Below are 26,417 nucleotides of genomic sequence, written 5' to 3' on the forward strand. Positions count from 1 at the left end.
GTCGTGATCTTTTTGCGCCGAACAATCGTCAAAGACTGAATGGCGTCATGAGATCTTGAACTCTTATCTTATCGCTTATCTTATCGTACAGGCTGATTTTTGTTTGGGAAGGACTCGATGATCTCAAAGGCATTTGCTGGAAACTCAGATATCAGTGTATATTGTGTATACTGTCTATATCCGTACATGCACACATATAGATTGATGGATGGATTGTAATTCCAGCACAGTCCCTACGCTGACTGCAGTAATCATTGAGATAACAATTGGCGGGCATTGCTTCTTCCCGGACTAAATAAGAGCCCACCATGCCGCTAGTCCCAATATGGCTAACTTTGCGGCCTTTCACGTGCAGCCAATTGAATGACGTGTGACTTGGATCCTGCATCCTGTTTGATCGCAATGTTGACTCTCACCAATAAACCTGTCTACCTATTCTGTACTACCAACCAGATCCGCCGAGTGGCAACGGATGAGTATACTATCCGATTCGGCGGGCTCACGGTAACGGTGCATACCGAAACCGTCCTGTCCAGATTGTTATGGATGGATCCGCCGAGTGGAGCCGTCAATCAGGCCTAGCTTATTTACGTGTCTGTCATCTTTAAGCCTCTGCAGTGACTGCTGTTGGCTACATGTCTCCCCAGCCTCTCCTATAAATGGTCATGGATGGCCCTGTTCTTGATCGCATTCTAGTTCAGTATCATTAACTCAGCCAAAAGGCTTGAAACTACTCCAGTGATCCAGATTTCATCTGGATTTTTATACTATACTATTGTCTGACATACGGGTCGCCATGGCTGGACTCCCCTGGCCGATAGTCTACTTCGGGATCGCTGCCTATACGATCACCCGGTCCACTGTTGCGATGTTCTTTCTTCTATCCATCATTGCAACGGTGGCCAAAGTGCTTTACAGTGTGGCCTTGTATCCCAAGTTTTTCACTCCCCTCAAACACATCCCGACACCACCAGTAAGTCTACGATTGCCCTTCTGATAGTTCCTGTAGACTCTAACGAAGACAGCGCCGGTCGTGGCTCACGGGAAATACAAGCTCCTATTACATCGAGACGCCATACGAGGAGATGCGAGATTGGATCGTATCCGTCCCCAACAACGGCCTGATCCGGTACTACATGACAGGAAATCTCGAGCGGATACTACTGACCAGCCCCAAGTCCCTGGGCGAGCTGCTGGTGCACAAGGTGTATGAGTTCCCGAAACCTGAAATTATTCGCGCCAGTCTTTCCCGCGTCACCGGTCTCAACGGTTTACTCCTGGTCGAGGGAGAGGAACACAAGGTGGGGGAGTTAATGTTCTTGTATATCTTCACATTGTGTTATTGACATTGAATCAGAGACAAAGGAAAAACCTCATGCCGGCGTTCTCGTACCGCCACATCAAAGACCTCTACCCTATCTTCTGGGAGAAGAGTATCGAAATGGTCAGATGCATCGAGGACGACCTGCAGAAACGGGCGGACTACACGACCACTATAGGAACCTGGGCCAGCCGGACTACTTTAGATATCATCGGAGTGGCGGGGATGGACCATGATTTCTCGACTCTCCGCGACCCGGAGAACGACCTCCACAGGAGTTACCAGAAGCTCTTGAGCGAACCTCCCCCGTTTATGAAGCTGATCTATGTCCTGGCAATGTGTATCGGCAAACCCGATCTCGTGAACCAGCTGCCATTCCGAAGGAACAGGGAAATCAAGGAAGGTTCGGAGATTATCCGCAACGTCGCGCGGCAGATGATTCGGAAAAAGCAAGAAAAGCTAGACAACACGGACGACAGCTCGTCAGCCTCGAGCGAGGTCGACATTATCTCAGTAGCTCTGAAAAGTGGAAGCTTTACGGAAGACGAGCTCATCGACCAAATGATGACTTTCCTAGGCGCGGGACACGAAACGACCTCGACGGCTCTGCAGTGGGCCGCCTACGCTCTCTGCAAACACCCAGAAGTGCAGACTCGTCTGCGCGAAGAAGTCCGTACTCATTTGCCGTCCATCTCGACCACCGACCAAGACCGACAGCCTATCTCGGCCGCTGCCATCGACGCCCTTCCCTACCTCAGCGCCGTCTGCAATGAAGTCCTACGTTTCCACCCCTCTATACCTACCACTGTGCGCATTGCCGGTCGAGACACCACGCTGGTAGGCACGACCATCCCCAAAGGAACTTTGTTCCTGATTGTGGCCAATGTCATAAACCACAGTAAAGAGCTCTGGGGTGCAGACGCGGACGTCTTCAATCCAGACCGATGGTTGGGGCCCGGACGCGCTAACACCGGTGGCGCCAGCAGTAACTATGCGTTTTTGAGCTTCCTACACGGTCCGCGCGGCTGCATTGGTCAGGGGTTCTCCAAGGCGGAGCTGGCTTGTCTGATTGCCGTCTTGGTCGGCAGGTTTCAAATGGAATTAGTGAATCCAGATGCGAAATTGGAAGTGCGACTCAGTGCCACGATATGTCCAAAAGATGGGGTTCCTGTTCGACTGACTGCATTGGAGGGGTGGTGATGTAATTTCGTGATGTAATTTCTCATTTTGTTTATCATAGGATGTCAAACTATATATCACAGCACAATCTCACAAAAAGATCTACTAGTAGTATGGCTCCTGAAATACCATCACCTTCTCTACATCCTCCCCATTCATCTCATCGATCCAAGCCCTCCACATCCCTCCACAGTTAAAATCAAACACTACTCTACCTCGTCCCTGTCTCTCTTTCTCTACACTTGTATGATCAACTTCAACCTCTATTCCAATTATCCCTCCCTGGCCTTCACCAGAACCCCATCTCGGGCCCGCAGAACGCTGCAGCTCGCCTCCATGCCCTGCAACGGCGCTCACAGCATCCGCCAGCGTCAGACCGGAGAACCTTGCCATCGCACATGCCGTCCGGGCAGCGCAAACACGAAGGAAGGCATCGCCATCTCCGGTACCAGACACAGCGACGGCTCTTCTTGTCGTTCCCTTCATCTGAGGCGGACATGAGGGCGGGTCCATGAGAGGAATCTTTTCATCTGTGAATAGAGCATCCTTTCCGTGTGGATTATGCCATCCAGGCAAGGTTGTAGACGTGGATCTCGACCCATAACCAGGGATACACCCCTTCAGTAAAGAAGGGATACAATCCATCCAAGACGACCAGTCGTCCTCTATATCCTCTCTACCAGTCCTAATCGATCCTCCCGTCCTAGACATATCCAAAGAAGAATTTTCAACTCCAAAACCCACAAGGGAATCTGAACTTGTAGTCCAATTCTCCGCCCAAAACCCAGCCCCCAACGTCGGAGTATCTCCCACCCTTCCGGGGACTTTATTCGTCTTTCCACCGGTACTAGTAGCAACAGCCAAATGCCCCGATTGATCGAGACAGACGCAGCCGACGGTCCCCTGGGGGAGATAATCCATGTATTCTTCAACATACGGAGGCAACCCAACATCACATTCAGAGTCACCGTCACACACACCGGTCGAACCACCCAGTCCCACTTCTAATGGTTTATGCAGCCCCCGCCGATGCTCCTCCCACCTCCTCTTCGTCCAAAAATACTCATCCGGCATGAACTCTAATCCCCATTGTCTGGCCAAATCCTCAACATACGGAGCAGCCAATTGGGCATGCATATTCCCGCCGTCGTGGTGATCGCCCAAGCCCGAGCGGAGGAGAGCTTCGTGCGCGAGTCGAATCGGATGGCGCACGTTTTTCAGACCGATGACCCCGACACCTTTTTTGATGGAGCCGGGATGCATAGCGGAATGTATACCGTTACTGCTACTGATACCGTCAGCGTTGGTTTTGATGTTTGGTTCGGAGTCCGGATCGATAGAGGTGACCATTAGAGAAGCTTCCATTTCTATGGTCCCCGCGGAGGTGAAGACGCTGCCGCGGGCGCAGTTGAATAGTTCGTCATCTTCGAGGAGGGAGACAGCGTGCACGACGGCGTCGAGGGCAGAAGCTCCCAAATCAAGGAGGGAGCGGGTGGAACGAAGGTAGGCGAGGAGAGAGACATGGTATCTTTCGTAGAGAGATGGAGGGAGAGTTGAGCGGGAGAGGGAACCAGCACCGCCGTGGATGATCAGGGTGGGTTTGAACATCATCTTCTCTTGTTGTGTTGATTCTTTTGCCCTTGTTGTTGTTGTTGTTGTTGCTGTTATCTGCTAGTTGTGATAGGTTCATGTGGTTAAAGAAGATAAAGAGGGGTGTCAGTCATCAAACTCAATCTATGTATTATTTTTGTTTATCGCAAATTAATGTACAAACCAACCGCTTTTGCCTAGGCCACAACATAGCATGCAGGCTGTGCAATCCAATCGCCATAACAGTGCTAAATAAACATAATAGGAAACAAGGGAGAATAAAAAAATAAAATAAAAGTCGAGCAGATAGAATCAACCTCTATACTGTGCCCAATGAGCCACCCAACACCGGAGAAGAGAGACATGAGATAATAATATAGCATACACGGTGACAGCAAGAGGTTCTGCGGTAGGGTATCGTAAAGTGGACATCGATTAAGCGACGGCCTTTTCAGGAGACGGAGGGGGGGGAGGAAGCTTCGACAGTCAATTTGAATTCCAATACACTCGGAATAAGAACGAGGAAAATCAACTCACCTCCAATTTTGTGTTATCTGCCATCATTCTCTGGAATCCAATTCCAACACCCTCAATGACCGCCAGGAAAACCGCACACATGATAGCCGAGTTCCGAGCTGCCTTGACACCGCCACGGATAGCCAACGAACCACCGGTGAAGAAACCCGCAATAACTATTGAGACGTGAGCAAAGGGTTGTTATTCATCAATGACGAGACGGAAAACAATAACATACTCGCATTGTAAGGGTCCTCTTTCTTCCGAATTCCCTTGACCGCACAGTCAAAGGTCGAGAACAAACCACCCCATACACCAAAATTACCACCTAGGACGGGCGCTCGTGCCTTGATAGCTGTGATGGCACCTATCCGTCGCTCACCGTAGGGGCTGTTTCTGAAACCTTTGACACCGTGCCAGACGGCACCACCAATAGCCTACTCGTCGATATTCCATCAGTACGTTCGAGGAACATAAGAGTTAGATTTGACGGGGGCAATGGAACATACACCCATACAAAAAGCACCACCGAAGTCACTCAAGGCAACCCAGGGACAAGGATCTCTGGAGTGATCCATTGTGATTGTGAAGAGAGACGAGAGAAAGGTCGGGAAAAGGAAAGGTGAGAGGGATGCGTTAGGCGAGTTTGTTCTCCGCAGGCGACCGTCAGGAGAATCGGGACCGAAACGTCACTCGAACAATCGGCTTGGTCGGTCCAGAGGGAGACAGCTAACACAAACACCGAAATAGGTTGGGTGGGAACACGGGGAGATGTCGCTTTGTCTTTTGAAAGAGGTCAGAGTCCGCGATGAACGAAAGTCCAGCAATCTTTTTCTTGCCCCGAAAACGTGACTCAGGTCACGTGCAGATAACCCCAACAAAGTTTTCCCCGGTTTGATTTCGGGTGGCGACGGATTCCACCGATCAAGCCCGGCCTCTCATTCCTGCTGTCCCCGATGGTTGTTCTCGCTTGGCATGAGATCTACGTAGTATACACCATGGATGCTTACGTTCTACTGATCTGAGTACCGTCAATAATTTCATCATAATAGTATCTAAGGTTCACAATACTATGGCATAGTCTTGTCAAGAAGGGAGGTTCCAGATAAAATTCAATGCTCCCCCCTCGTACGCGGGAAACTGCCCTCCACTGCTGATTCCAAACGGAGCCATGGACGGGTCAAACGGCAGAGATAGCCAGTCATCCGCCGCGATGTCGTTAAGAGACGGAACCAAGCCGACAGCGGAGATATTTTGCGATTCATCCATGACTGGGGTCTCCATGTCTGGGTTCGGTGGAGGGCCCATGGAGGATCGTCCCGTGCCGTGGTTAGACTTGACTGTTTTCGAAGACGCCAGTAGGTTGCGCCGAAGACGCGAGACATGCATTTCCAGTAGGGTAGCGTAGCGGGTACTGAGATGGATGTCGTCCAAGGCATTCGATCGCAGTGCATGGATACATTGTTCTAGACAGTCGAGTGATTCGCGGAGTTTCGCTTGACGCGTTCCCAGGCTGAGGGCCTTCATGAGGAATATGGAGGAGCTGGTGATGCGGAGGAAGATCCGGACGGGAGAGAACCGGAGCATTTCCACCTCGGCTAGCTGAGTGACTTTCTGCAGGATTTGACAACACCCATCAATGACCTCCTGGATGTACTCGTAGTCGATCGGGTCGATATTCATGGCACGCACCTCTTCGGTGTTCGGGTCGCTGTCGGCAAGGACTCGTTCGACCACCGCCTGCATGCCAACGGAGTGGGTGTAGACGCGCACAAAGTAGTATTCGATAAAGAGGATATCGAAGAATTGTTTGGTGAGTACTACTAGATGTCAACAGTCTGTAGAGGTCATGGTAAAGGGCGCACTCACATTGAGGCTGAAGATGTGTATCCTTCCACTTCACTAGTAACGGCCGAAAATGATCCAGCAAATCGATATAGCGTCCAGTATGGAGCTGCTGTCTTGCAAAAGAGACGGTAGGAAAAAACATATCCGTCACCGACTTGGCCAGCTTGGTCAGGTCCATCCAAGAATCCATAAATACCAGCCAGTGGTCGCCAGACTGGCTCCAATCCCGATGAGTTTGCCGGCCTAGCATCGCGTGGTTCAAGCTCTGCGGCATAAGCGAGACGCATCCTATCCGCCATGCCAGCTGGTTGATATACACATACAGCAGCCGCTGGACGCGTTGCCTGCGGAGTTTGATCTGTTCTGTGGATATCGCTCCTTCGTATCCCGAGAGGTAGCTCCACTTCTTGTCGTCGACTTCGAAAATCCCCAACTCGTGTGCAAGTGACAGGGCCGACCCCAGTAGCATCCACGACATCTGGTCCGATCGTCGCGCAGGTTCAATCATGTCCTCTAGCCATCGATTCGAGGTCGATAAGTCGCTTGACTCCTGAGGCTCCGGGTCTCCTGAGACCAAATCAAAGTCCCAGCCATCGCTTTCCGGCGGGAAGTGAAGAGATCGAGGGTGCCATTCCGACATCAGCAGAAGGGCCTCGATCGTCCCGATATTCCGGGTTTTTGATAGTGCCGACCTTTCCTGGCCAAAGGTGAGTCGCATGACGAGTTGCTGACAGTGTTGCCAGAGCCGGTGGTGGATGAAGAAGTTCCTCGATTCGCCCCCAGCCCCAGGCAACAGGTGGTATCGAGATGAAATCATCAGGATCGTACAGCACAGCACAGGATCGCGGGCGACGAGCCAGCGATGGTTGTTGTGATCTGCATAGAAGTCCGTCAAGATGGGCGACATAGGCGACATGTTCTTAAAGAAACTAGGACAGTGACTTGATCAGTTCCAAACTTCCATATACCGTGAATCACAGTGGGCACGAACAGGTCGACAAAAGTCACGGCTTCTCTCGAAGTGAACCATCCCATCCGGACAAAACGACTCGTCTCCCAGACGCTGAGAATGTCTTTCGACACATGCGAGAGCCCCACCGGCCGTGAGGCCTTTGCGAGAACTTCCGGGGAAACCATGACATGGGGATTCATCGGCCTGGAGCTACTTGAGCTTCGACCTGAGGAGCTCTGCACCGTCCGCGACTGTGGGCCTGACTCGTTCAGGCCATTCTCCTGGCTGTGAACAGCAGCAGCTTCGAAGAGGATGTTGAGAGCATCATTTCCACTGGAGACGACGGTTCGCATCATCGAATTTGCTAGGGTGGAATTCGACTGTCGTCGACTAGGATGAGTCGGCGAATCCCGTTGTGGTGAAGCAGCCCCGGGATCGTCGACTTCTTCTGGGGTTGAGGAGTCGCGACGGACATGGCGTGACTCGTCCGCATCATGCGTGAAGCTACTCGAAAACCGGCGTTGCGTCCTTGGGCCATCATCGTGTGTTGTTCCTGTTTCTCGTTAGGCACTTCTGCAAAGGACCGGTCGGGCACGGATATTTCATTTTCAATTTTTTTTTCCCTTTTTCCTTTTTTCCCTTTTTTTTTTTTTTTTTTGTTTTTTTTTCCTTCCCCCTGTTTCCTCCTCCTTTCTCTTTTTGCTTACCTTTTCGCTTCCGTCTCTCCCATGCCCTCTTCTCACTGAAGACACAGGCTCTCTGCTCCCGTCGACATTTAGCACATGGAGGTCCAAGAGGCATTCCATCCGGCCCCTTGCCGAGGTCGCATTTTGCCTTCCGTTGACGACAGGCGAGACATGCCTTGTAGGCGCGCTGGTATATCCGGTCCGGGGCATCTCCGGGGCGAGAGGACCTCCTGATCTCCATATTTGTGCATGACGGGACCAATCAGGGACTTGTATTAGGTGATATGATCGATTGGATGTTACCTGCGATTTTGACTCAATTCAAGGCGCCGGATACCTGCTGGTGTTCTTTGTGCGGATGAAGGAAAGGGTCCAAGCGGTACGATGGAAGCTGCCGTCGGTTTCCGTCGGAGCAAAATACCCGGGCATCGCCCCTTGGTGCGTCTCATCATTACGTCGGCAGAACTCTGTTGTCTCGACAATACGAACTGTTTCAAATATATATCCTCACGCAGCATATATAACTCCAGCCCCCGACGCGCGCCATCATATATATCAAGAAGAGTAGATGGGACGACAGCAACTGCATTGGCCGGACAGTGCATACCGCATCTATACTACATTGGCAGCCAGCTCCGATTGGATCCTCAGACACCATGATGTCATAGCGATAAGCGGAATTGCCTCACTGGCAGCGATCATTCTTCGGTCAGTTGCGGAAATTCTAGCGCCCAGTCGGGTATTGCAGCGACGGAAAGGTTCCGCAGGGACCAACGCAGGGCTTTAGTATAAGAGTCGCGAGAATGCAATGCGAGTCCCCAGTACATCGAAACGTATGGTTGCTCCGTAGACAGATGAGGTATATATACTCTACCCCACAGCGTATATAGCATCAACAGTAGAGGCGCCTAGATCTATCCCTTCCATTCCATTCCATCCCATCCCATCCATCCCTTCAAATCCCATCTCATCCCATTCAACCACTACCATGTCTCAAACCAGAATCACCCTCCACACTTATTTCCGCTCATCCTGCTCGGCGCGTTTACGCATCGCCCTGGCACTCAAAAACCTCTCCTACACGCCCATCTTCGTCAACCTACTCAAAGGCGAGCAACACGCGCCCACCAACACGGCCCTCAACCCCTCCGGCACAGTCCCCACCCTCATCGTCGAGAACGACCAGTCCACCACCGGACCCGTCACCATCACTCAATCCCTAGCGGCCCTGGAATACCTCGAGGAGATCTCCCCCGCCGACTCGCCTTCTCTCCTACCCCCAGCCAGCGACCCGGAGGCGCGCGCCGTCGTCCGCACCCTAGCAGAGATAATCTCCTGCGATGTCCAGCCCGTGACCAACCTGCGGATCCTGAAGCGGGTGGCGCCATTTGGCGTCGATCGGACAGCATGGTCGAAGGAGTTAATTGGGGAAGGGTTGCGTGCGTATGAGACGATTGTGGCCCGCACGGCGGGTGTGTTTAGCGTGGGTGATCGTATCACCATGGCCGATGTGTGTCTGATCCCGGCTGTGTGGGGTGCGCAACGCAGCGAGGTTGATATAACTGCATTCCCAACGATCGCACGCATTGCGCAGAGACTAGAGCTGGAGGATGCGGTCAAGAAGGGGCATTGGCGGACGCAGGGGGATACGCCGGAGGAGTTTCGTCTGGCTTGATATATGTTGAGTGCTTCTATTTACTGATATCTATACGATGTGGGGTAGATACAACCTGCCTATTCTATTCAGATCAATCATACAGGGCAAAGACGATGGGTACATTATGAAGATATTCGCCATAGCATCCCTAAACCCTAGTAAACAAATGAAGCTATTCAGCGCTCAAAATCAATAGAAATCAAACAAATCCTAAAATGAGATCGTCTGGTAAATAATATAGGATTCTATTCTTATTATATAGTCCCTTCAAAAGTTAAGACTATATATAGAAGACTTCTAAGAGCAGTGTCAACTGCTCTTAGAAGTCATTTATTTTCCTCTCATTCAAGGTCTTTATCGAATATAGATTCTGGAATATTGAACTCAAGAAAGACTACTTTCTACCACCGACAGCTTTTCTTTACAGTATCTAGGTTCTAGAACATCCGATTTATAGTCTTATAATCCCAAGAGAAATTAATGCACCATCGCATCGCACAGATCGGGCCCTTATACTAAACTAGGTGCGCAGAAATGACCAAGGGTACTTTATGCTCTTCCGGGATAAGACTTCAAATCTATTTATTTCTGTTCGCATACCTATGACTTGTTTTAAACTGTATATAATCATTGATAGCTACTGAACTCCTTGTTTTAACATATAAGGAAGAATAGACTGTTTGTAAATGTACTTTTTAAAAGGACACCTATCTCGTCGTTATCTGTAGTTTTATCCAATATCAGCCAAAATAAGAATCAAAAAAAGAAATTCACATTAAAACTCCAACTTCACAGCCGGGAGAATCTTCCCCGTGCAGTCCCCGAATCCCACGTAATTACCCTCCGTCCCTGCCATTCCTCTTAATACCACCGTGTCTCCATCCTCTAAGAAGATCCGCTCCGAGCCATCCGCCAATTTTATCGGATTCTTCCCGTTTGTCTGCTCCAGGATACTGCCCTCCGTCTGTGGCTCCTTTCCTGAAATGGTCCCGCTGCCCAGCAGATCACCCGTGTTCATGTTACACCCCGTGATGGTGTGATGCGCCAGCATTTGCGGGAACGAATACAGGAGATTCTTGGCATTGGATCGAGACACCATCGTGGGCTGGCCCCCGGCGTTGGTGATCTCCACTTCCAGAGGAATATCGTAGGCATTAGCGGCGCGTTTCTCCCGCAGATACGGCAGTAGAGAGTCGCGGTCTCCGGGCTCAAGACCGGTGGCCCGGAAGGGTTCCAAGGCATCAATCAGGATGACCCACGGGGTGATGGTGGTGGCGAAGTTCTTTGCGTTGAACGGGCCAAGAGGGACGTACTCCCACGCTTGGATGTCGCGGGCGGACCAATCGTTCATAAGCACAAGACCGAAGATATGATCTTCGGCTTCGTGGACGGGGACCGGATGGCCCAAGTTATTGGGTCGGGAGACAAACGCTGCCAGTTCCAGCTCGATGTCGAGTCTCTTGCAGGGAGCGAAGGTCGGAACCTTGGGGTTCGCAGCCGGGTTGGCCAGGATCTGCCCGTTCGGACGGTGGATAGGCGTGCCGGATGGGACGACAGAGGATGCTCGGCTGTGATACGCGACAGGCAGATGCTTGTAATTTGGCTGCAGCGCATTTTCAGGTCCTCGGAAGAGCACGCCCACGTTGTAGGCGTGGTTGAGACCCGCGTAGAAGTCGGTGTAGTCACCGATCTGCATGGGTAGGTGATTCGTCACCTCCGTCAAGGGCAACAGAGCCTCCTTCTGCAGGGCCGCATTGTCCTTGAGAACTTGGGGGAAGGGGGTGTCGGCTCGGAAAACAGTCTGGATGTACTCGCGAACTTGGCGATGCACGGGACGACCCAGTGCTGCAAAGGCGTTCAACGTGGGTTGCGAGAAGACGCCGAGATGAGGCTCAATCGCTGGTAGCTGGGAGAAACCACCCGACGAGGCAAAGACACTCAGGTTCAGAGCATGGTCACCGATGGCGATGGCGGCTGCTCTCGTGGGGGCTTTGGTGGAGGAGATGATGCCAAAGGGGATGTTGGCCAGCGAGAAGGGTGAGTTCTTGGGAATTGACAGCCAGGAAGCCATGACTATGGAGAAGATAAGGGGGTTTGGATGGATGAAAATGGAGAGAAAGGGCAAGAGAGAGATAGAGATAAAAAACAATAATACCCGTGCCAGATAGGTTACTTTGTAGCCCCTCGTGGATTGACTTGGACCGCGGAACATCCCCGCCTCCGCTTATTGCCGGCTATTTCCATCGCGCAATTCCGCCCTCCAGCAGTCCCGTGCATCATACAGCGCAAATTCCCGTGCTTTTGGCAAATGGCGTGGGTGCTCTTATAACTAACAATCTGGATTCTGGCAGTGATTCTCATTGTTTCCACCATCCTTTGTTGTCTTGTCATCACCATCATCACCATCATCATCATCATCGTTGTCATCACCGTCATTTTCATCGACAGACGCCATGCCAGTCACCAACTTCTCCCACCCCGATCCTTACACCTACCAGAATGGTTTCGACTCGTATCATGAGTGCGTATAAATCCAACGGGAGTCATGGTTGTATGTGCTCATTATCACAGGTCGGAAGCTATCGCCGGAGCTCTTCCGGTAGGGCAGAACTCACCCCAGAAAGTGGCGCATGGCCTGTACGCCGAGAAACTGTCCGGAACAGCTTTCACGGCCCCCAGGCATGAGAACAGGCAGACCTGGGTCTATCGTATCCTTCCTTCAGCAGCACATGAGAACTTTGTGGAGGAGAATGCCGACTCCTATCATACTCGCATGACCACCGAGACACACAAGCTGCACCACATCCCCAATCAGCTACGGTGGAACCCCTTCGACTTGGACGAGAAGGTGGATTGGGTTCATGGCCTTCACCTGGTCGCTGGGGCGGGCGATCCTACCCTAAAGCAGGGATTGGGGATCATCCTGTATGCTGCGGGGAAGGACATGGGCAAGGAGGCCTTCTACTCGGCGGACGGAGACTTTCTTATTGTGCCACAACATGGTGTGTTAGATATCCAGACGGAATTGGGAAGACTCATAGTTCGTCCCAACGAAATCTGTGTGATTCCGCGTGGAGTCCGGTATGTAAAGACCATTTCTTTCCGGAAACTCACCGCAGACGCCCTGATCCGATAAAATCATAGATACCGGGTAACTCTACCCACAGGCCCTGTCCGGGGATATATCTGTGAGCTCTACCAGGGCCACTACCAACTTCCCGAGTTGGGCCCCATTGGCTCCAACGGCCTGGCCAGTGCCCGCGACTTCCAGGCCCCTGTGGCGTCCTTCGACGACGACGAAACCGAGTACCGTCTGTACAGCAAATTCGCCAACTCGCTCTTCTCAGCCCGTCAAGACCACAGCCCATTCGACATTGTCGCCTGGCACGGTAACTACTATCCCTACAAGTATGACCTGGGCCGCTTCAACACCATCGGATCCATCTCTTTCGACCACCCGGACCCCTCCATCTTCACCGTCCTCACTGGCCCTTCGGACCACGAGGGTACCGCCATCGCCGACTTTGTGATCTTCCCGCCACGGTGGTTAGTGGCGGAGAAGACGTTCCGGCCGCCATGGTACCATCGGAACACTATGTCCGAGTTCATGGGGTTGATCACCGGGAACTACGATGCGAAGACGGGCGGAGGCTTCCAACCGGCCGGAGCGAGTCTGCACAACGTGATGAGTGCGCATGGACCCGACTCGGATGCTTTCGAGGGAGCTAGCAATGCGGATTTAAAACCGCAGAAGGTCGGGGACGGTAGTATGGCATTTATGTTTGAAAGGTCAGTTTTCAGTCTTTACGTGTTGCGAATTGATACTGACAGGAGCAGTTCCCTGATGGTTGGAGTGTCGGAATGGGGACTTAAGACCTGCCAGAAGGTGCAGGAAGAGTACAATAAGCACAGTTGGCATCCTTTGAAGAGACATTTCAAGAACCCGAACAAGGCTTAGTGGTGATGTACCGTGCTGTATGCTAATCTAGTTTATGTTAATGCAATGAAGATCCGATTGTTCAGACTTGACCTTAGTCCAGCCATTCTTCGGTAATATACACCGTCATTAGTATCCCTAGACATACCCAGAATAGAATTGATGCTTATGGATGATCTCGCGCCATTTTCATCTGTCTTCCATATCATCCATGACTTTCTTTCCAGCTATATTAATCTTACTTCCTCAGCTCCACCAAATCGATATTGAATGCAAGGCTACTCCTTACATTCAACTATGGAACGCAGATTACCAACTCTAGTTCCCCCAGAGACCTTAATTGAAATCATTGCATCTAACTCCTATGCATTAAATGAGACATTCTATTCTTATTTCACTTACATTACCTTAAATGAATTGTACGACCATGGGAACTATGTAAAGTCGATAGACAATAAGCCTCACTCTCCGTCTATCCAATTCAATCAATTCCTACCGTGATATCATTACTCGTTCAATTCCTTAATAACCTCTTGAACTCGAAATACAACTCTGCAATCTCCCTGCTCTGGCCTTCGCCTTGCTCGCGGGCACTGTCATAGCGCAACCGCAGCAAAACCCTAACAGTGGACAATGTTTCATTAGGGTATTATAGTGAATAGGCTCACATAAATTTATTTATCTTTGTTATTATATATATACCTGTTATGGGCACGACGATTCTCGAAGCTAATTCTTAAAGTGTGAATTCGATTTAGTTTGCTATTCTCAATAATACACCTTTCCGGGAGGCATCTGGCCGGTCGATGTGCTTGCTATGTCGTTGTAGGGAGGTAATATCTACAAGGGTCTTGATATAGGTTATTCCACTTGGTTTTTCCGAATTTTGTTGCGAATGCAGAGGTTCTTTCTCTATTTACTGGAAACGTACTTGATTTGTAGTATATAAAGTTCTCAGGGTTCATTATACTCCTGCCTTACTAAGAACGAGTTGAGGTAGATATGTATATACTTCTTATATACACTATTACACTTAACCATACAATATATGCCATACTAATATTCGATTACTATGCCCTATAAATGCATAAACCACCCCCACGCCTAACAACCACAAAACCCAACAAACTACCTATAACCCTTCAATCTCCTTCCTCATCGCCTCCTTAACAATGGCACCACACATCTTCGCATACGGATTCGTTTGCACGGCCATCTGCTGCGCAACTTTATTCCCATACCGACCACCGAAGAAGAAATCCCGACTCGCCATCTCCTCGAGCTGATCGGCCGGCACGTCCCGCAACTTCGCCGGACCGCCGTCGCGTGGCGCAAATGGGGTTCGCTTCCACCGCGCCGCCTTGAGAAGGAGATATGCGCGGTGGGTGTGTGCGTCCGCGAGGATGCGGGCCTGCGGGGGCGACACCGGGTCCGGGGGGGACAGCGGCGTGGAAAGAGAAATGGCCTTGGAGAGGTCGTCGAAGATAGCGGATGTAGTTGGGGCGTTGGTCGGGTCGAAGAGACTGGTTTCTTCGCTGAAGTCGTTATTGTTGGTAGTAGTACCTGTCTGATGATCGATGAGGGTACGGAGGGCTTGAGCGCGATTCACGTAGGCGGATGGGTAGGTCGGGTGGTCTGCGATGAGGGTGGCGAGGTCTTGGATGGCGGTTTGGATGGTCTCGAGGGTGATGGCGGTGGGTTGGAGGGTGCGAACGATGGAGAGTTCGCGTTGTCTGAGGGATTCGAGGTCTTCAGGTAGGTGCAGATGTGCTGGGAATGCAGGTAGTGAAGAGTCAATAGTGACGGCGGAGGAGGGAGAGGATTCCGCGTCGAAGAGGGCTTGGAGGACGGCGGAATCGTTGGAGGTGAGGGAGGGATGCGAGGGCTGGATGGTGGTCATTTTGCTTGTGAATTGTAGAGTGTATGAGAGAGATAATTATGAAGATGATAGTGCCTGATTTTGAAACGGATTTAATTATAAGTAAAGTCATATATCCGAGAAACGAGGATATCAGCCGGATGTTGCAAATATCCGCCATCATCCGGCCTTTTCCTGCCAATATCCGCTCCGAACCGTCGCCACCCCTTATAGCCTCAGGATTGTCTACACTTGCTGTGATTCGGACGCTGGGGGCATGGATTCCATGGGTAAAGAAGATATCCGCGTCAGCGGATTTATAATGCATCGATGCCACTCGTCTATGGTTATTCTTGCTGACCCGTTTCTCCATCATCCCGTTCAGGAACTATATATCTATCTCATCTTCGCCATCGCATTTCCATTTGCCACCATTAGTCGAGGGTCTCTGAATTCTCTCTATACTTCCACACAATGGCCCCCACCGCTATCTCCCCGCCTCCTACTAACCGGGCTACTGCCTCTAGCCTGGGTGGCTACAAAGGCTATGACTATGTCCACTGGTATGTGGGCAATGCCAAGCAAGCGGCCACCTACTATATCACCCGCATGGGCTTCCGCCGTGTGGCATACCGCGGCCTCGAGACAGGCAGTCGAGGCATCTGCTCGCATGTCGTCCGCAATGGTGATATCACCTTCATCCTTACCTCGCCATTGCGGTCCCTGGACCAGCTAGACCGTTTATCCCCGGATGAGCAAGAACAGATGAAGGATATCCACAGCCATCTGGAGCAGCACGGTGACGGCGTCAAGGACGTTGCTTTTGAAGTCGACTCGGTTGACGCCGTCTTCAGTGCCGCTGTGAGCAACGGCGCCAAGGTGGTCTCTCATTCCCGTGTCCTTGAGGATGACGACGGCTCCGTGAAGGTCGCCCAGATCCAAACATATGGACAGACAGTGCACACCTTGGTCGAGCGAAATGCCTACCGCGGTACCTTCCTGCCAGGGTACAAGGCTGTTGACGAAGTGGATCCCATCTCGCAGCTGCTGCCTGATGTGCCTTTGAGCCGCATCGATCATTGCGTTGGTAACCAAGACTGGAATGAGATGGATAAGATCTGTGAATAGTATGTGACATCTCCCCTTCTATATCAAATTTAACTAAAGTTTTGTAGCTATGAGAAGGCTCTTGGCTTCCATCGTTTCTGGTCCGTAGATGACAAGGATATCTGCACGTGAGTATTCTCCATGTCCTTGATAATTGTTGGTGCGCTTCCCGCTAACAAAGAGTAGAGAGTTCTCCGCCTTGAAGAGTATCGTCATGGCGTCGCCTAACGAGGTTGTGAAAATGCCCATCAACGAGCCTGCAAAGGGCAAGAAGCAGTCCCAGATCGAGGAATATGTGGACTTCTACAACGGCGCTGGCGTGCAGCACATTGCCCTCTTGACAGACGATATTATCCGTGACATCACCAACCTCAAGGCTCGTGGAGTCGAGTTCATCAAAGTGCCCGACACCTATTACGAGACCATGAGACTTCGACTGAAGCAGGCCGGTTTGACGTTGCATGAGGACTTTGAGACCATACGCAGTCTGGATATTCTGATCGATTTCGACGAGGGTGGATACCTGCTGCAGCTGTTCACCAAGGTATGTTGAGTTGAACCGGTTATATTTGTAGGGACTTGAACTGACGTTGCGTGTAGCATTTGATGGATAGACCTACGGTCTTCATTGAAATCATCCAGAGACACAACTTCTCGGGCTTTGGAGCCGGTAACTTCAAGTCTCTCTTCGAGGCGATCGAGCGGGAGCAGGAGCTTCGCGGGAACCTGATCTAGAACGAATGGCAACACGTGAAATGATGATGTATATGACTATGAATTTTGGCTTGCTTGTTTGTTACATATGTATAGCATGTCGTCTTGTACGTAGCGTTGATAATAGTCAATACCATTTGGACATGTAATTATTGTTTTCTGCTACTTGCACACGTCATGATTGGACGATTACCTATCTTTCTTTTTCGACAAACCTCTCGGCGTTGTTCCTGGACGACGCTTGTACTTCCGTGGATCTAGAAGTGGTCAGCGTATAACACAGTATAGCACAAACAACACATACCTTTCCGGCTCATGAGAACTTTGTTCCGTGTTCCCTTACCTCCTTCCCAGAACCCGCTTCCTGCTTTGCCAATGAGAACTGCACGGCATATCCCGCAGTTCTCGGGCCGGTAGATCTGTTCGCGCGAGCAGAAACCACTGCAAGATCGTGTTAGGGATCAAGTGGACCTAATATACTGGGAATGCTTACCAGATCATGCGATTTGCATGTTCGTTAGGATGGTCGGTAGCTGCGTCGTGGCATCTGAATTAGATCAGCATCGTGCATGAGACAAGAAGAATAGACAGAGGGGGAGTCATGTAACTTACTTGTCACATGGAAAAACCTTTGTACAGCAGCTAAATCTGAACCAGCGATAGCTCTTACCATAATGCATACAACGGCCCCGGCGGGGTAGTTCTTGCCCAGCGACAATACCAAGGTCTTCCTTGGGCTTTAAACCCGTTAGCTCTTAATTCGCATGGTGTGTTCCAACTCCATACCTTCTTGCGCTGTGGAGCACGATCACGAGAGGTAACTAGTCAGCAGTATTAGCATATTCTCGACTAAATGTCATCATCATAGGACTCACAAGCAGCAGATCCTACTCTCAAGAACTTGACCTCTGGCAATTTAAACACTAAACTGGGTGAGCGCTTAATTCTGCATCCATTATCGTAGAGACATACCCATTTTACGATGGCATTGGCGACACACAGCCATTGCACTCTCCCCACGAACAGCAACAACACCAGGCGCATGGAAAGAAGTTGAGCATTCTGCACAGGTGGGAATAAAACTACTGTGAGGATGTCAACTATAAGTCCTGTAGCAGACCTGTATGGTTGATACACATAGCAAAGCGCCAAGTATTGTCTTTAGGAACATTCGTAAGCATTGACACTTACCTAGGAAGAAGATCCGCAATAACACAACCATCCAGATCCAGGTATCCAGCACGATTCGAATGCGAATGTATCAACTGCCGGCGGAACCCTACACAAGGATAGCATTTAGCTCAATGTTTCGGTTCTCTGACATCCCAGGACATACCAATGCTCATTGTGTTCGCGCATTTCTTACACGTCTCAATTTTAGGGATAAAGACATCATTTTGGTCTTTAGCTTGGGGAACATTTTTCACGTCCATTTGTTCCTTGCATCGCTCGCATTTTACCGTTATTGAAAGGCCAACCAAGTCCAAGAGTTCAATTCCGTAGAGTTCAATGAATGGAAAGGAAAGCGCAACTCCTCGCTCGGTTGTCGGTTCGGGCAGACTGGGAACTGGAGCTCCTCCTTCATCGTCATCCTCATCTGAAGAATATTCTTCCGAGGTATACGAATCCGTGTCGTCGCTACCGCTACCGCGATCGACTACCGACCACTCTGGCGGCCGAGAGACAACACGGAGGTGTGGTTTATCTCCAATCTGTACATCATTGGTCGTCGGTGATTCGTCCCTCACTGGTGTGTCCGTAGGTACAGGCCCAGACACTAGATTGGAGGCTTCCTCCAAAGGCGTCTTTGCAAAATTATGCATATTGCTTGTCAAATAGTTAATCTGTGACATTAGATTCAGATTGGTGTTTCCTTTAATCCACTGTGCAAACCCAGCTTCAACAGACCGTGCCTCTATGCTATCGACGCCATGCAGTTCCACAGCACTGGGTTCTAAAGGATACAAGCGCGGCACCAATAGCTTGACGGTCGTAACAGACCGCAGAGAAAATGGCAGCCGCTCCGCCTTAGGCGGATGGATCGGAATGACAAATGAGAGTTCATCTTTTGACTTCTGGAACAATGGCAGTCGACCTAAACGAGCCTCTATTTGCCTTGTTTCCATGGCCCTTCTTTTCTCGACCTGCGCCTTTTCTTCCGCAAAAAACACGCGGGTTGGAGTCTCGGTCATCAAGGCATACTGTTGGCTTTCAAGCGGTACATGTAGCGACTGCAATTTTTCAGTCAATTCTTGAGACCCTGCCGGCTCATTTCCTCTACTGCCAATATTTGTGACAAATTTGAGTGTGGGACCTCTCTCCGTCGTGGTGAGTAACCTTTCCAGGTGTCGATCGAGGGTGTTCATCCATGTCAACAGAGTACCACGGCCACCACTTCTCAGCGTGCTATCAACAATATCATCAAATCCTCGGGCGACATTGTCCCGAAATGGTTGTCCCATTTCAGGATTGGTTACTTTCAAAGTGGGCCTTGCCCCGGCAGGATATGTTGATGGGACATGTAGAATGCATTGGAGCTTGTCCAATTCAAACGGGAAGTCGGGGTCCGACGGCGCCAATCCAAACGTGAAGATCGTTCCATACTCATCTGTACACTCTGTTGGTCGAAACCGCCGTCTCAATTGGTTTATCTGGAACTCGCGTGGAGTGGCACTTTCGGCTTTGGAGATGGGCCTCTGGCTCCCATTAGAACCGGGATTGTTCATTCTCCCTGGGACAACTATTTGGCAGTGGTTTGTGGTCACTAAACGAAGAATCCTGGAGGATATAAAAGAAAGATTAAGGAGGCAGTAGATAGATCGACACAAGATGGATGTACATTCCATACAGATGGATGATGTTGATTATTAAGTAATTAGAGAGGTGCAAAGCTGAGTCAGCATTCACCCCAGTCTCAGACAGGAAGTCGTGGCAAAGTGGAGACGAACTGCCAAAACAGGATGATGAATCACAAGGAGTCACGATGACTGGTCTTTGCTGGACTGAAGACTCATAGTTTCAACTCGAACATCTATTCACAGTCAGTCCCTTCCGTGCCACCTGGGAGAAATGAGTCAGAGGGCAGAGCAAGTACTAAGCTTGTGACTAAGCAGTTGCTGAGGCCCAATTGCCAAATAGTGTTGCCCAATAGTACAATGGAATTAGTAATTCCATGAATACAATTGATCGAGTTTACTGATTATCTTTCTAGGGCGAATTCCAGCATCTACTCCAGCAGTGATGGAACTTTACATGCATGGAGTATTACTATATCCGGTAAGGTGATTGACGTGGATTATGTTGTCCCTGGCTAGATCCGGGTGGTGCGACTCGGATCAGGAACGGCCGACAGCGCTACGTTCTCCAAAGAACAAGCATCTGATAGGTGGTGTCAGCGTAGTTGGAAGGGTTGTTCCGATTGTCCATAGTGGCAATGTGTGATCTGATCGTGGAGACAACTAAGGGGGAAAGGTGGTGCCTGTTTGAGACAATGGATCTTTATTTATATGACTCTTCCTGGTCAATTCCTTCGTCTTTCCTGCCACCTTGAGCTGGAGGAATTCGTCATTATGGTCTCCTTTGCTCAGACATGTGTCTATGCGGCTGTGACTGCACTGGTTGTCATCCTCCTAAATGTTGCGCGCCAGCTGCTCTTCCATGACAAGTCGAAGCCGCCCGTTGTCTTCCACTGGATCCCTTTCTTAGGGAACACTGTCAGTTATGGAATGGACCCGTACGCCTTCTTCTCTTCATGCAAACAAATGGTGAGCTGATTGGTTTTGAAGGCATTCTCCGAATGCGTTGGTCTACTAACATGCAATCCACATAGTATGGCGATATCTTCACCTTTGTTCTCATGGGCAAGAAGACAACCGTATATCTGGGCGTCCAGGGCAACGACTTTATCCTCAATGGAAAACTGAAAGATGTAAACGCAGAGGAGATATATGGCCTTCTCACTACACCGGTATTCGGATCTGATGTCGTGTACGACGTTCCCAATGCGAAGTTCATGGAGCAGAAGAAGTTCATCAAATTCGGTCTCACACAGAGCGCGCTGGAGTCGCACGTCCAACTGATTGAGACGGAAGTCCTGGATTATATCAAAACCTCCCCCAAATTCAAAGGCCCCTCTGGAGTGGTTGATGTCTGCGCCGCCATGGCTGAAATCACTATCTTTACCGCAGGCCGTGCGCTGCAAGGCGAGGAGGTTCGCAAGAAACTCACGGCTGAATTTGCCGACCTGTATCATGACCTCGACGGGGGATTCACCCCCATTAACTTCATGTTTCCTTGGGTTCCGTTGCCACGAAATCGAAAGCGTGATGCCGCTCATTCCCGCATGAGGGAGATCTACACAGATATTATCAACAAACGCCGCCAGAACCCCCGCAAGGAGACCATGGATATGATCGGGAACCTCATGAAGTGTACCTACAAAGATGGAACCCCGGTGCCGGACAAGGAAATCGCTCACATGATGATCACATTGCTGATGGCAGGTCAACACTCCTCCTCGTCCATCAGCTCGTGGATCATGTTTCGACTCGCTGCCGAACCTGACATGGTCGAGAAGTTGTATCAGGAACAAATCGCTAACCTCGGGAACGGCACGAATGACCTTCCGCCCCTGGAATACAAAGACCTGGATCGCCTGCCACTACTCCAGAACGTCATTAAGGAAACACTGCGTATTAACCCTTCTATTCATTCGATTATGCGCAAGGTTAAGAACCCACTCCCCATCCCTGGAACTTCATACGTCATCCCTACCGACCATGTCCTGTTGGCCTCCCCTATCATGACGGCGCTGAGTGAGGACTACTTCCCCAATGCGACGCGGTGGGATCCGTATCGCTGGGAGAACCACCAGGAAAAGGAAGATGACGGGGAGATGGTTGACTATGGCTATGGCACTGTGTCCAAAGGTACCGCAAGTCCTTATCTCCCCTTCGGTGCTGGTCGTCACCGCTGCATTGGTGAGAAGTTCGCCTATCTCAATCTGGAAGTCATTATCGCCACGATTGTGCGCAACATGAAATTGTATAATGTGGATGGTAGAAAAGGCATTCCGAATACAGACTACTCGTCTCTGTTTTCTGGGCCCATGAAGGGAGCCACGATAGGATGGGAGCGACGTTCCCCATAGCCTAGAGTGTTTGAGTGGGATTGATCTCAGGCGTGCACGATATTCTTCATCGATCTCTATGTAACGTAATCCCTTTCGCATGATTGACACTTTCCACTTTATTATGAAACCCACATTAACGCATATAATATAAATATTTTGATCTTGAATTCGAAAACAGCGTCTCTGAGATACAAACACACCTGATATAGTCAAGTACCAGCCAGAAAAAGAAACGAAAAATGCTGCTCTACTCCGTACACATGCCACCCTACCAATTGGATAGACAATCAAAAGTCCCAATCATCAATACACTAGCCAGGTAACCAACAAAACCACGAAAAGTAAATACCATCTCTGTATCCACTATTGACCTGCAATACCGCTCCAACTTGACCAGGGTAGAAATGATAGGGCAACACACCCGTCCCGGGCTTTGCGCGTGAAGAAGCAGAAGCATTTGACCTGCTTTTTGCGGAAGATTGAAGGGCCACACAGCGCATAGGCAAAGTGCTACGGTACTTTTGAGGCTGAGCGTTGTGCCAACTCAGCAGCGGAAAATTAATCCCTGTCAAAATAAGAACTATGAGGGAGCGTGTGACCAGGAAAATTTTGTCGAATTCAGGGGAAGGCCAGGGGTTTGGGGAAAAGAATAACAAGGGAAAATGTCTGGATACGGTTGATCAACACACCATCATTGAAGACATGCTTGTCGAGGCGTAAATCTATGATGACCTAGACCTAGAATACGAAGCAGGAGGTTCGCCGCCATTGAGAAAATGATGTACTTTCTGTTCAGTCAGAGGCAATCGAATAAAAAAAAATTTTTTTTCAGAGGTATCAAGGGATCCATCTAGCCATTAGATGATACGCCTTAGGGGGCAACTGATAGCGTCAAGTGCGTCGTTCACCCATTCTATCCAAACCGTCGGGCTGGTTCACTACTGTAATCCTTCCCCATCCTAGGCCCAAGAGGATCACGGGTCATAACGGGCTTGTATCGTGGGATCGGGATCAGCGGAAATCTCGACAGAGAACAAGAACAATAATCGCGAACATTGATGACTTGTCAGTCACTTTTCCTGGCGACTACGGACGCCAGGAAAAGTCACAGTGTGATTGAACTGCCAACGCAGAGACCTGGTGACCTTGGGATCGACAGTGGCCGTCGGATGTCGGACGAGCCATGCAAGCGACGAGGTCAGTTCCCAGATAGCTGCAGCTGCCCAGTGGAGAGGGACAAGGATGCTATCGAGGGGGGATGGACGAAGTAAGAAGGAATGAGTAAACCAGACTTTCGAGGGAGCAGCGCCACGTGATAGGAGTTCACCTATTTCTTGGGTTGTGACAGTCGGACTCGATCAACATGATATCAAAGCGGAGACAGTCCTGGATCCTTTCTTCTGCTGGCCTCTTCCGCTATTACATTATTCAATCATGTGTAGCTCTCTTTTTTTCTTTTCTTTTCTTTTCTTTTCTTTTCTTTAAAAAAAAAAAGAAATAGTCTAAATTGTCTATAAGGTTGCCGTTGACGTGGTTGAAACCTGCAATAGCTACATCGACCATGATGATACCAAATTCGTTTCCATAGATGCCATCCAGTCCACCTCATCGTAGGGGCTCTTGCACCCTCCATCAGCAGAGTCGTCAGCCCGAAGTAAAGTCATCATCCACCCTCGGATACTGTCTCCTGTATTCTCAGGGGCTGGACCTCCGGACCGACGGCTGGCATCAATGGTCTGGCCGATGTTATCTAACCACCTATCTGCTATGCCTCTCATCATTGGATTACATACTGCCTCTCTCTACTCGGTCACTCCGACCTGCATATGCCGTGGAAGTTCTGGCCAGGGTACGCCTGGATCATGTTTGTCGGGCTTTGGACAATAGAAGAGCTCAGAGCGTTGCTGCATTATGATTTCATTCACACTGAATGTAGGGTCAAGTGAACTGAGGTCATCTTATGGGAAGTACCATGGTATGTGACCGTGGGCCTGATATGGATCAGGCCAAAAAGCAACCAGAGATGAGCTACTTTATCTGGCATCCAGCACCTACCTATGCGCTGGAGATGACCATCATCGCTATATTTACTAGTCAGCATAAATAAAACATAGCCGGGCGCGCTTGTGGGATTAATATTACCAGATGCTAATGATAGATCACGTCAAGGAGGGGTCATCTCATGGCGGCGATTTTCCCACTTCCCCACCAAATTATCTCGAGTCTTTAGCCTCCTCCCCGCACATCCCTCATCTGACGTACAGGGCCTCCTCGGTGGTGATTTGCGGACGCCCAAGGCCCAGCCGGGATGCAACCTCGATCCACCGGACGAAAATAATCAGGAGGGGAGCTGACTAACCAGGCGATCAACACACAAGTACGAGTCAGCAGACCAACTGAGATTTTAAAGTACGATCCGAGGTAAGCAGTAAGATTCTATCATGAATGGCATGGTAGGTAGCAACCTCACCATGAATAAATAGGAAGCGGAAGAAATCCTCCAAATTTTCTAGTGACTTGGCTCAAACCGCGTCTGAAACTGACAACCTTCACGTAAACAGTGATACCTCCAGCTGAAGTATGCACTACGCATTCCTACCAGGTAATCCAATAACGTCTGGATAGCCATACAGACCTACATGCGCATGCAAGTTTTCATTACTCCGTCCTTTCAAACAAGCCTCGATCTTACGAGCAATCGATGAAGCAACGTCTTCCAGAAGGGCATTTCTATGGAGCAGAATTCCTCCGAGATTTCCCATCCACCAATGGTCGAAATTCACTCCTTAACTGGCTCAATGATCATCCATTTCAGACGAATTGTCAATCACCATATTCCCGATAATATCACCGATTGATGCACCGGAACAAGGAATGTAAGCAGGTATATCAAGTCCACCCCATATACTCTGCATACAAAACAGAGCCCGCACAGCCACTAGACACTTAAAGGATTCCATCCGAACTCTAGCAGAATTCCATACAGATAGTATGAACCTAAACAGCGAAACGGAGCAAAGTCCTCCGGCCCATGTAACTTTAGGCGGTTAACTGTCAGTTTGATAGTGACTAAATGCGGAGTAACTAAACTGGCGGTCGGCGGAGACGTGTCTGTGAGAGTATCGGGATTGGGTTCCTTGCTGGAACCCGTGTCTACTACTCGTGCTACTCTGCTCCATTCGCACTAAGTAACAAGAGATATTGATCCATTCCTGGTAACTATGCATGAACCTAGGTAGAGACTAACTATACTCTATATGGTGACTCTCACGAGCAGTCGAGCCAATCACAGTGGTAATGGCTACACAAATTTCCAAGTGTCTATGACTCAATCAGGGGAGGGGAAAAAAGCCTCACATATAAAAATCAGATACTCGCAACACCATTGAGTATCGATTCTTTGGAAAGATCGTGGGCATTATTGGTCATAACTTCAAAAAAAAAAAAAAAAAAAAAACGCTCGACGCCGAGAAATTCCCAAGGTAGGCAGACAAGGCCGTACCGTAACTATCATACACTATCAATACGAATACCATAAACCATACCATACCGGGTACCAAGTTACCAACAATGGCCGCCATCCCACGCGCCCCGCTGCCACAACCACCTAATCTACACAATACCATGGTATGTCGAAAACCACTTACACAGTAGATACAATACCGCTAAACCACATCCATGGAAGCGTGTTTTAATGCCTTGATTATACGAAGTAGTATACCCGTGACCATTCTAGAAAGCTTCTCGAAGCATGTGCACGCGAACCTTGTTTTCTGCACACCCATAAAGCCAAAAAATAAAAATTAAAAATTAAAAATTAAAATAAAACCCATGGGTATAAATCTCACAGCCAGCCAAGGGTCTTATCTGCGCCAACAGACTCTATCTCATTCTTTTTTATGTTTCTTGCGACGCCATGTA

At 49.8% G+C, this 26,417-nt stretch overlaps 11 protein-coding genes across 11 annotated transcripts; 5 read left to right on the forward strand and 6 right to left on the reverse strand.

The window, feature by feature from the left end:
- Positions 1-796: 796 nt before the first annotated feature.
- ATNIH1004_008503 (cytochrome P450) lies at positions 797-2,521 on the forward strand (the record flags this gene model as incomplete). Its single annotated transcript, XM_033573111.1, has 3 exons — positions 797-973; positions 1,026-1,301; positions 1,358-2,521. 3 exons carry the CDS (start codon positions 797-799, stop codon positions 2,519-2,521), a joined length of 1,617 nt encoding a protein of 538 aa, XP_033423663.1.
- Positions 2,522-2,605: 84 nt separating this feature from the next.
- ATNIH1004_008504 (isoaspartyl peptidase/L-asparaginase) lies at positions 2,606-4,111 on the reverse strand (the record flags this gene model as incomplete). The annotated part of the gene is made up of 1 exon (XM_033573112.1): positions 2,606-4,111. The coding sequence occupies one exon, from the start codon at positions 4,109-4,111 to the stop codon at positions 2,606-2,608; it is 1,506 nt and encodes a 501-aa protein (XP_033423664.1).
- A 414-nt stretch (positions 4,112-4,525) lies between these two features.
- On the reverse strand, positions 4,526-5,184 carry TIM17 (protein transporter TIM17; the record flags this gene model as incomplete). Its single annotated transcript, XM_033573113.1, has 4 exons — positions 4,526-4,567; positions 4,628-4,782; positions 4,845-5,043; positions 5,116-5,184. 4 exons carry the CDS (start codon positions 5,182-5,184, stop codon positions 4,526-4,528), a joined length of 465 nt encoding a protein of 154 aa, XP_033423665.1.
- Positions 5,185-5,692: 508 nt separating this feature from the next.
- ATNIH1004_008506 (putative C6 transcription factor) lies at positions 5,693-8,333 on the reverse strand (the record flags this gene model as incomplete). The annotated part of the gene is made up of 4 exons (XM_033573114.1): positions 5,693-6,429; positions 6,476-7,383; positions 7,446-7,959; positions 8,114-8,333. 4 exons carry the CDS (start codon positions 8,331-8,333, stop codon positions 5,693-5,695), a joined length of 2,379 nt encoding a protein of 792 aa, XP_033423666.1.
- A 747-nt stretch (positions 8,334-9,080) lies between these two features.
- On the forward strand, positions 9,081-9,767 carry maiA (maleylacetoacetate isomerase MaiA; the record flags this gene model as incomplete). The annotated part of the gene is made up of 1 exon (XM_033573115.1): positions 9,081-9,767. The coding sequence occupies one exon, from the start codon at positions 9,081-9,083 to the stop codon at positions 9,765-9,767; it is 687 nt and encodes a 228-aa protein (XP_033423667.1).
- A 757-nt stretch (positions 9,768-10,524) lies between these two features.
- On the reverse strand, positions 10,525-11,820 carry fahA (fumarylacetoacetate hydrolase FahA; the record flags this gene model as incomplete). Its single annotated transcript, XM_033573116.1, has 1 exon — positions 10,525-11,820. The coding sequence occupies one exon, from the start codon at positions 11,818-11,820 to the stop codon at positions 10,525-10,527; it is 1,296 nt and encodes a 431-aa protein (XP_033423668.1).
- A 382-nt stretch (positions 11,821-12,202) lies between these two features.
- hmgA (putative homogentisate 1,2-dioxygenase (HmgA)) lies at positions 12,203-13,707 on the forward strand (the record flags this gene model as incomplete). Its single annotated transcript, XM_033573117.1, has 4 exons — positions 12,203-12,270; positions 12,321-12,830; positions 12,894-13,538; positions 13,587-13,707. 4 exons carry the CDS (start codon positions 12,203-12,205, stop codon positions 13,705-13,707), a joined length of 1,344 nt encoding a protein of 447 aa, XP_033423669.1.
- A 1,111-nt stretch (positions 13,708-14,818) lies between these two features.
- hmgX lies at positions 14,819-15,586 on the reverse strand (the record flags this gene model as incomplete). The annotated part of the gene is made up of 1 exon (XM_033573118.1): positions 14,819-15,586. The coding sequence occupies one exon, from the start codon at positions 15,584-15,586 to the stop codon at positions 14,819-14,821; it is 768 nt and encodes a 255-aa protein (XP_033423670.1).
- A 432-nt stretch (positions 15,587-16,018) lies between these two features.
- On the forward strand, positions 16,019-17,386 carry ATNIH1004_008511 (4-hydroxyphenylpyruvate dioxygenase family protein; the record flags this gene model as incomplete). The annotated part of the gene is made up of 4 exons (XM_033573119.1): positions 16,019-16,671; positions 16,720-16,779; positions 16,838-17,195; positions 17,252-17,386. The coding sequence occupies 4 exons, from the start codon at positions 16,019-16,021 to the stop codon at positions 17,384-17,386; spliced, it is 1,206 nt and encodes a 401-aa protein (XP_033423671.1).
- A 168-nt stretch (positions 17,387-17,554) lies between these two features.
- On the reverse strand, positions 17,555-20,091 carry ATNIH1004_008512 (uncharacterized protein; the record flags this gene model as incomplete). Its single annotated transcript, XM_033573120.1, has 9 exons — positions 17,555-17,622; positions 17,670-17,806; positions 17,859-17,898; positions 18,036-18,102; positions 18,152-18,186; positions 18,241-18,288; positions 18,338-18,450; positions 18,557-18,644; positions 18,702-20,091. 9 exons carry the CDS (start codon positions 20,089-20,091, stop codon positions 17,555-17,557), a joined length of 1,986 nt encoding a protein of 661 aa, XP_033423672.1.
- Positions 20,092-20,934: 843 nt separating this feature from the next.
- CYP51 (cytochrome P450) lies at positions 20,935-22,514 on the forward strand (the record flags this gene model as incomplete). The annotated part of the gene is made up of 2 exons (XM_033573121.1): positions 20,935-21,129; positions 21,195-22,514. The coding sequence occupies 2 exons, from the start codon at positions 20,935-20,937 to the stop codon at positions 22,512-22,514; spliced, it is 1,515 nt and encodes a 504-aa protein (XP_033423673.1).
- Positions 22,515-26,417: the final 3,903 nt, after the last annotated feature.

Source organism: Aspergillus tanneri (genome assembly GCF_003426965.1).
Source record: "Aspergillus tanneri strain NIH1004 chromosome Unknown AapTan_6_pilon_pilon_pilon, whole genome shotgun sequence".
NCBI lineage: Eukaryota > Fungi > Ascomycota > Eurotiomycetes > Eurotiales > Aspergillaceae > Aspergillus > Aspergillus tanneri.